The sequence below is a fragment of the Hipposideros armiger genome, unplaced genomic scaffold, assembly GCF_001890085.2.
Source record: "Hipposideros armiger isolate ML-2016 unplaced genomic scaffold, ASM189008v1 scaffold_741, whole genome shotgun sequence".
NCBI classification, from domain to species: Eukaryota; Metazoa; Chordata; class Mammalia; order Chiroptera; family Hipposideridae; genus Hipposideros; species Hipposideros armiger.
Window position 1 is genome coordinate 792,166 of NW_017732091.1, and position 9,454 is coordinate 801,619.

The window sequence follows — 9,454 nt, forward strand, 5'->3', positions numbered from 1 at the left end:
CAGACACCATAAAAATGACAAGTTTCTGTAGTCTCAAGTTTTATATTTAAGTACTTAAGCCATCTGGAGTTTATGATATATGTGGGAAGTCTAACACTTTCCCCAAATTGCTAGCCAGCTGCTCTCATGCCATTTCAATTCAATATGTCAGTACCTACTAATGGCTCTGTGTGATATGAAAAATAAATGAGAAATCATCTTTCTCAAAGACCTTAGTATTTAGGGAAGGATTACGTAAATATAACAGAATATAAGGTGTTAACAATTAAGTGCCATAAACCCAATTACCGTTAGTAGTTCAAGCAGAGAGAGGGACAGTTTCCTAGATTCGACAGGGGACAATGGCGGGCAGAAAGGGGTTTAGAGGAGGGAGGCGCCCCAGGGCAAGGCACCAGCAGAAGCACAGGCCGAAGTGAGGAACTGATGTCTTCGGAAAATAAGGAAGATCCTGGTGGAAGGTAACTAATGCTAGAGAGAGTTTATACTTCACTGAATAGACAGGAAAACACAGGAAACGCACTGACCTAGAGATCGTTTGAGGCTCAAAAACGGCTGATTCAAGCTTAATTAACTTAACAGGATGTAGATTACATGGTTGGGACAAAATAATTAAACAAGCTACCACGAAAAGTTTATTTAAAAAAAAAATTTCCGTGTACATATAGAAAAATGTCAAAAGATTCAAGTTCCTCACTACCTTATGTTTAGGGCACAAACATCTCTACAAATGCTCATTAGTGACTAAAATCTTGCCTGTCTTCTTGGCTTCATCTTACTCTTCTCAGAGGGGAGGCTAGATGGCATCAAAGATATGCTGCGGAAGAAACAGAACGAAATCCATGGGCTAAACAGAGTAGGTAGCTTCTCTCATTCTTCCTTCCCAGAGAACGACACCCCTTTGATGGGAAGAGTGCGGGATTGTAAAGATATGCAAGACATACGGAGTGCAGCAGGGCAGCTCTGAGGTGGGCAAGGAAGGCAGGAGTTGCCTTAGAAGGTGACACGTTTAAGGGCGCATGCATTACGTGTTTTCTGATCTCCTGTGTTGTTCTGCCCAGCTTGCCAGGAGACAGAGGCTCATGGCCCAGAGCCTCAGCCAGAGAAGGCCGTGCGGCTGGAGCACGGGGGATGGAGCGCAGAGTGAAAAGGAAGCCTCCCCCTCTCTCAAAACAACAGCTGCGCTGAAAAGCTCAGCGCTGCTCCCGTTGGGAGCGAGTGTCCTGCCCTGGTGCTTCTCCTGTGCAGAACCATCACCGCCAGCCCTACGCGACCCGCTCTAAGAAGCAAGTGCAGCTTTCGGACGATTGAGTTTTCTCTGTATCTGCTCATACCCCACCCGTGTGGACTCTGGCTGCTTCGGAAGGCACGTGCCCGAGGTGAGGCCTCACGGCTCTCTGCCTGGTGGAGTCCAATTCTGCTTCCAGTTGCAGGACAGACTTAAAACGCCAGTCAAGAGGGTCTGAGTTCTTCTAATAACCTGTGTGCCAAGGGCTAGTGGTGACAGTACTAGATAGGAGGCAGTGAAAAGGAGAGTAGTAAGTTTTATAGTAAAGAATCATGAATTTAGGACCTAAGAGGTCTTGAACACAGATGCTGAATCGCTGAAGCATGAAGGTGCCAGGGAGAGTCGAACAGACTGTACAGCCCAGGTGCTGAGGGCAGCACCTTCCTTAGAAGGTCATGGTCCTGCCTGAGTCTCCCATTAGCCAGGGGTCCCTGAAACGAGGGCCCTGGCTGAGGCTTCTGAAGAGCCCCCCAACAGCACTGTGGGTGTTGAGGGCCCCAGGGCAGCAGAAATGAGGCTGGCTAAGGGGCGTTGGCAAAAGCTGAGCCCTCCCGTACAGAAGTGGGAAAAGTCACAGCTTGGCGGGGTGTCTCCCCCAGGACGCCTTCTCCGGTGGTCTCAGCCCCCTGCTCTCCCCATGGTGGGGCAGCTCTGTGCCATCCCCACGATTCCCTTTTTTCTTGAGGCTGAGCTGCTGGGTGGGAAGGGGAAAGGAGGCCTCTGGTTTCCCGGTGACATCGGACAGGCTTTCAGGCCAACGTGTATTCTAGGTCTCGACGCTGAGCAGCGTGAAAAGGGCAGCGTGAAAAGATCAGGGGCCTCGCGTCTCAGTCTCTGCCCCTCGGAGGCTTCCTTCCCAGGGCATGAAGTGGCCGCAGGCTTCCTCCTCCCAGAGCCACCCTCTTCCGTTCCCTTTCATTTCTCCTTAATCCACACGGCCTTTCCCTCTCTAACGAAATCAGTCTAATAGAGAAGAAAACTAGACGAAGGAAAGCAAGCAATGAAACCATTATTCAAACAGCTGTGCAAACTGGGGCCCTGACAAGCTGCCCAAGGGCTGTCCTGAGTGAGGGGTGCACTCCTGTATTACAGGCACCAGACCAGAGTACCACATCCGGGAGAACCGCGTTAGAATTCAGAAAAGGAGTAACGCAGAGGTCCACTGGATCCCGATTCCTTCTGAAATGCTGTAACAGTGGCTCTGAGCTGGGATCTTCTCAGGGGCTGCTGACAGTGGGTCTGACGCTGGGCCGGCTAAGGTACCAGCTGTCCTGAGGAAGAGGGGTGCTGGGCCTGAGGGGTGGCAGCCTTGTTTCTAGGAAAGTAGTATCTGATAAGGATGGTCAAGGAAGAGAACACGTCATGGCTTTAAAACCAGCTTTGCTAACACTACTAGTTGTCTAAGTTAGTAAGTGTTGCAATAACCACTTCAGAAGTCGCGTGCCTTTACCTCCCTTTCACCAGATCATAAATCCTTCCCATGTCATTAGTACTTGTACCACTGGTAGCTGACACACCAGAAGTCTTTTGATACGGCTTAGACGGTGCAGGCATACAAAACACGACTTCTCCACTAAGTTTTTATAGTGACTCAAGTACCTTCAAGACCACTGCTGAGTGAATGAATTTCAGCAGTCTCTAAGTAAAAAGACAGAGATTCTGATAATAGCATTTGGGGAGAGGAGTTTCTTCCAGTGATGTTGGGCCCAGGGTAAGAGTTCAAACCGTGGTAACTTGACAAAATAAGTAGGTCACTAGAAGAAAATACTGGTCTAGCAAAAGCGGACTAGATCCTAACGGTCAAATGAATTTCATACTGCTCCTTAAGAATACATTGAATAGGTTCAGAAATAAAGTGGTTCACTTGTATGGTTTCCTGTTGGTTTATTTTAGTGAACCGAGTGAAGTGAATCAGGCCTTGGTCTACAGGCCTGAAGGATCTCTAGAGAACTGAGGTGAGAAAGATGTACTGTGGTACCAAATGGCAATTGTTCAATTGATTCCCCCTTCCCGTATCTTTTAGTCTCGCTGTTGGCACCCAGAAATGCTTGCCTGTATCTGTCCCCGTGGCTTTATATACAAGTTAGAAGGTGCTTCTTAGATTTTCTCTCATTAAAGAGGGGCAGAGTGAAAAACGTGGCAGAGGTGGACTGGGCCTTGGATTAAACAGCGATAGCAGAAATCGTAAGACATTTTCCCGTTTGATCTGGGCGAGCGCCGTATTAGGATAAAAAAAGGATACATGGAAGTTGGGATGCCTTTTGAGGCCAAGTGTTTCCGAATAAGTCGCTCAGTACCGTACCAGTTAAAGCCTTTCGTGGCGTGTCCAATGCGTGGAAGATGGACGCTTGCTGTTACAAAGAAAAAAAGAATAGATCGTGATGTCTTCATTTATCAAAGACTGATTGATGGGTGTAATATACACATAGGAGAAAATAATCATTCCTCTCAGTCACTTTGTGGTTTCCAGTGGACAAAACGTATAAGGATGGAGTGTTCCACTCAAAGCATACAACTATAACGTCAAAAATACTCTGGAAACAGATTGTGATAGGGCAAAAATGAGACAATTCTATTGAATGCGAAGTATCTGGATATAAGTAGGTATGGTGAAAAGAGAGAATGACCTAGGTGGAGATGTAACTAAAATAAGCAGAGTCTTTAACAAGCCAGCGAGTTCAACAAACTGAGACACACTGGGTTTGGAACAGTCCACGGTGGTTTTTGGCAGAGAACTGTCAGCTGATGTGGACTGTGACCCTCCAGGAAGGGACATGCTCCATGCATTTCCTAGCTCTCTGGTGCTCTGTGAGATCACGAGGCATGTGCCCCAGCAGATGCACACACACGGATACGGAAGTGATGTGGAAAGGAGAAAGGGCTTTAAAAAAACCACATGAGGAGATGGTTACTTCTAGCGCCTCTCACACTGGGGCTCACCATTACCATGTCGACTGAATTGACATGCGGTCTTGACATTTCTCACCGCCCCTTAAAAATCACATCACACACCTGCGAATGGAACGCCATCTAACTACTGAGCACACATGGAAGCGCTTACCTTTCTTTTTCTTTGCTGCTAAAAATATCTTCTTCAGGCCTTCTTCTAGGGCTGCCATCTTAATGCCAGAGAGGACATTGGAGCGGTCACGGTGTTGAGCCACAATCAAGGCCAACTAGGAACAAACCACCGTTAATGGCTGCCGCAGCACAAGATAGTAACGCTGTCAACTAGGTGACCTGCCCAGGGCGGGGGTGTGAGCAGCCCCCCGGCTGGCCCTTCTGAATGGCCTGTCCGAGCAGCCATGTCCTAACAAATCTATGACCTCACGCCCCCTCATAACTGTTTTATTTCCTGGAAACTTTATATATACTTTTCTTCCTTTTAAGAGATATTAAAACCAGAGTCCAAGACATGCTGTCCTTTCTAAATGCTCTCGAGGGTAAAGAAGGAATTTTCCAGAATCCTAGAAAGGCCTCTAGAGGTCCTGATACTCCGGCCCACATGGCGGACACTCGAGTCAGCTCGCAACCCCCGGGACAAGCAGTCCTTTGATCTCTGTTCCAAATGCCACCCATCTCCCACCCTGTCCTAACCTAAGCTGGGCAGAGCCGGAGAGCATCACGGGAGCGTGTGGGGCTGACAGCACTGCAGCCACAACACAGTTCCATCGCCATAGAGAGGCTTCCTGAGTCACCAGGTTCTGAGCGCCTTACGCACAACCACTGCGTCCCTCTCATTTTTTTAGCATTTTACAAATGACTGAACAAGCAGGAAGCACTTTGTCATGAGGCACACAGGCCACTAATCTCAAGAAAATGTGCCTCTCTCTCAGTCTGGTTTCTAAACGTCTTCTAAGCCAGTAAGGTTTGGCTCAAAATCTGAATATGAATTCAGGCCTTGGAGAAAGCTAGGTAAACATAGTAAATAAGACACCTGAAGGGAATTCCAAATGACAGGCAAGAGGGAGACACTTAGGATGCAAAAGAAGGACTTTAAAGTAGGCAGCAGAAATGTGGATTGGTCTGTTTATGGCCGGTTAGAAAACACAATCTCTTGCAGAACCTTTCATGGAACAAACGATGAAACCCTCAGAGTTTTCAGTCATGATTTCTTATTCATTCAGCAAATGTTTATTGGGCATTTCCTATGAGTGAGTATTGCATGTGGAATTGAGGATAAAAGACGAAACTAAACTCCCTGTGCTTAGGAGGGGCCTGCCACCAAGGTCAGTGAGGGGAAGGAGGAGGCAGAGAACAATGCTCCAGGGGCTGTGAGGATGGAAGTGTGGCAGCCGGGGGCACACAGCGGAAGGTGAGGCCCAGCCTGCTTGTTACAGGCTGAATGGAGTCCCCCCAAATTCATCTTGGAGCATTAGCCCTCAGTACTTCAGAATGTGACTGTATCTGGAGATCAGGCCTTTAAAAAGGCAATGACCTTCACATGAGGCCTTCAGGGTGGGGCCTAATCCCATCTGACTGGTGTCTTTCTAGAGGGAACTGGACACACACAGACACCAGGGATGCACGCACACACGGGCAAGGCCATGTGAGGGCACAGCATGAAGGCGACCACCTGCGAGCCGAGGAGAGAGGCCCCAGAGGAAACCATCCCTGTCGGCACCTTAACCTTCACTGTGAGGAAATAGGTTCCTGTCTTTCAAGCCCCCCAGTCTGTGCTACATTATGGCCGCCGGAGGAAACTAATGCCCTGCTACAGAGGCCAGGGGGAGCGGGGCGGGGGGGGTATCTTAAGAGGGGGTGACGGGAGCCCAATCTGAGCTCTAATAAGAGGTATGATTTTTTTTTTTTTACTTACCAAATCTTGCCCTTCGTTTCTTGACTCTTTATCATCAATGGGGAATAAAAGGACACCTCCCAAACTCAAGTCTGAGGTAAAATAAAATGCAACAGAGTAAGTTCATTAGGGACTGAACCCCTGGACAGGGAACTATTTTGACTCCAAATCCAACCAGGTTTCCCATCTTCCTTTTCTCACTCTCCTGGCCTCAGTCGCTGCCTGAGCCAAGTACTTGCTTCACTTAACTTTTTTTTTCTCCTCAAAGACTTGTTTTCCTACTTCATACTTATTGTACAACGGTTTACTATTTACGTTTACGGAGCACCCTACTGTCCCAGGTATCGTGCTCTAACCGTGGGGATTCAAAGATGAACAAGACAACGTTCTCTATCAGTGCCCTCACTTCTGTGTCTTTGAAGAGTTCAGTCCTGCCGGAAGCGTCTTACCCTCCATTCTGTGTCATCTGGGCCATTTGGATGCCGACCTAGTTTGCCAGGTCATATATGCACTACTGTCATGAAGGTAGGGCTTACTTCCCCACACAGCACAATTTTTACAGAAGTATCATTGCTCCAGAGGCTGGCACAGTACCTCACACACAGAAAATAATACTTTTTGAAGAGAAATTACTTGGCTAAGGTAGACGAACATACTTCTTTCCTGCCTCATGTACAAGGTTTTATGGCATAAACAAATGTTCTTCTTAATTCAGAAATACAAATGGAATCAATAAGGCTTGAAAGAAAAGTGTCTGTTAAGTCCATTCAAAAGATATCTGGTTAAGTTTGAGTTCTCAAGGTAAACCCACAATTGGGGTAATTCGCCTAAACAAATTGGCGATTCAATTGTTTATTGTTTTTCTACAGGAAATAAAACCAAGGGGATGAAAGAATGTCACCTTTTAAAATTCTCTGCAAGCAATTAAAAAGCTGCATTCTCTTCTAAGTAAGATTCAGGACAGAACCCGTTTCTTGGGCAAGGAGTTGATACTGACGCTGGCTGCAGAGGGCCTGACCGGAACCCACACCTAGCAGTAGGTTCTAAAGGTACAATATTTTTACATGTTTCTTCCCCTACTCTGTGGCCAGAATGCTGAAGTGAGGAATATTGTTAGGAACAGTTTAAGTTTTATTTTGTTTGTTTATTTCCATCCCCGCTCTCTCCCCTTCGGCAACTATCAGCGTGTTCTCTGTATCTATAGGTCTGTTTCTGTTTTTTCATTTGTTTTTTTAGGTTATACATAGGAGTGAAATCATATGGTATTTGTCTTTCTGTGTCTGACTTATTTCACTTAGCATAATGCCCGCTAGGTCCATTCAAGTTGCCGCAAACGGTAAGATTTCATTCTTTTTTATTGCTGAGTAATATTCTACTATATATCAATATACCAATTCTTCTTTATCCATTCATCTGTTGATGGACATTTAGGTTGCTTCTATATCTTGGCTATTACTAGTAATGCTACACTGAACAAAAGGATAAATATCTTTTTGAATTAGTGTTTTGTCTGTTTTCTTCAGATAAATACCCAGAAGTGGAATTGCTGGGTCACATGGTAGTTCCATTTTTAAGTTTTTGAGGAACCTCCATACTGATTTCCACAGTGGCTGCACTAATCTGCAGTCCCACCAACAGTGAGTGCACCAGGGTTCCCTTTTCCCCACAACCTCGCCAGCACTTATTGTTTGTCCATTTATTGATGATGGCCATTCTGACCAGGTGTGAGGAGGTATCTCATTGAGGTTTAAATTGGCATTTCTCTGATGATTAGTGATGTTAAGTATCTTTTCATGTCTACTGGCCATATGTACGTCCTCTCTGGAGAAATGTCAGTTGAGGTCCTCTGCCCATTCTTTAACTGGATTGTTTGTTTTGGGGGATATGTTGTATGAGTTCCTTATAAATTTTGGATATTAACCCCTTACTGGATGTATTAGTGGCGAATATATTCTCCCATTCAGTAGGTTGTCTTTTCATTTTGTTGATGGTTTTCTTTGCTGTGCAAAACTTTTTTGTCTGATGTAGTCCCATTTATTTTTTTCTTTTGTTTCCCTTGCCCAAGGAGACATATGTGAAAGAACGATGTCAAAGTTTACTGCCCATGTTTTCTTCTAGGAGTTTTATGGTTTCGAGTCTTCCATTGGAGCTCATTTTTGTATACGGCGTAAGAAAGCAGCCCACCACGGGGACCTGTTTTCTTAGCTCCAGTCCACCAGAGCTCACATGTGGATGCACACAGGGGTGCACACAGAAGCCAGCAGCAGCGTGGGGGGATGTGTGGGTTTAGCACTCAGTGCCCTGGGGGTGCCCATACACCTGGCAGTGAGATCCCCAGGGGTGGTCTCTGCAGGCTGACGCATGAACTTCCTGCTGAGCACAATCCCTCTGACGCCACCGGAAATCCCTAGCTGCCTCTTTCCCAGTGCCCTCCCTCCTGTCTAGGCACACAGCTCCCACTTGGATGCTGGTGGAGCGAAACGGGTTTCTCCAGCTGCCCTCTGCCCGGCTCGGGGAGCTGGGCACTCGCTCCCTACTTTCCTTTTCCCCGTGGGAAAGGTTGCCTTGGCCGGGTACATCAACCCCTTGCAGTGCTTCCCTAGGGGAGAGGTGACACTGGGAAGGTTCCTCACACCACCCCCACGGCAAGCAAACTCCGATTTTTCTTTTTCTTTTCTTCAGTGCTGTGCTGGAGTCTCCCTTTGCCAAGGCTGGACTTCTTCACGTTCTCTCCTGTGTGTGGGTACCTGGCCAGGGCACCCTCAGCCGGTGTTTCTGCTGCAGTGGTGAGGGGGCAGGCAGCTTGGCTGGCGCCCTGGTTCCTCAGCCCCTGTGAGGTGTTTCTGTCATGTATTAGTTGCACTGGGAGTCAGGCCCCTTCTAGGTCCCAAAAGACCCACCAAGGAGCTTCTGTTTCTGCATGGATGTCTACTTCTTCAATTACACGGGGGAAATGTTTTACGCCACCACGTTGCTGACATCACCCATTTTCACTCCTAAATTAGGACGATCTCCTAATTCCACGCCCTCAAGCATTACCTACAAAGTACTCCTGCAGGCATCGGAGAGTAAGCGTAAACCCAGAGGCGGGTGGGCGGCTGGGAGCGGACTTTAGAAGTTCTTTAGAAGTCATTTAGAAGTCTCGTGTTTGTCTTAAACTGTTCAAATATTGCATTCTACTATATGTACTTGTGTATTTTCCTACCTCATCCAAATCAAATCACTGATGCTCTACAAAAATGTGCTATGTTCGGGCCGGCTGAGTGGCGCGATTGTTAAGAACTGGCTTGGGACGCCAGAGGGCCCCGGTTCGGATCCCACATGAGGGCCAGTGACACTGCCCTCCACAGCTAAGATGCTGAACAACAGCT

At 47.2% G+C, this 9,454-nt stretch overlaps 1 protein-coding gene across 1 annotated transcript in view; it reads right to left on the bottom strand.

Annotated features, from left to right (window-relative positions):
- Positions 1-609: 609 nt before the first annotated feature.
- Positions 610-9,454, bottom strand: part of CHD1L (chromodomain helicase DNA binding protein 1 like) — a 52,056-nt gene continuing 43,211 nt past the window's right edge. Inside the window, exons 14-17 of the mRNA XM_019627803.1 lie at positions 6,105-6,175; positions 4,347-4,461; positions 3,528-3,636; positions 610-2,615 (exon numbers count right to left, since the gene is read on the bottom strand). Coding sequence (XP_019483348.1) covers positions 2,540-2,615; positions 3,528-3,636; positions 4,347-4,461; positions 6,105-6,175 — 371 coding nt within the window. The 3' untranslated portion in view covers positions 610-2,539. The remainder of the gene's footprint in view (positions 2,616-3,527; positions 3,637-4,346; positions 4,462-6,104; positions 6,176-9,454) is intronic.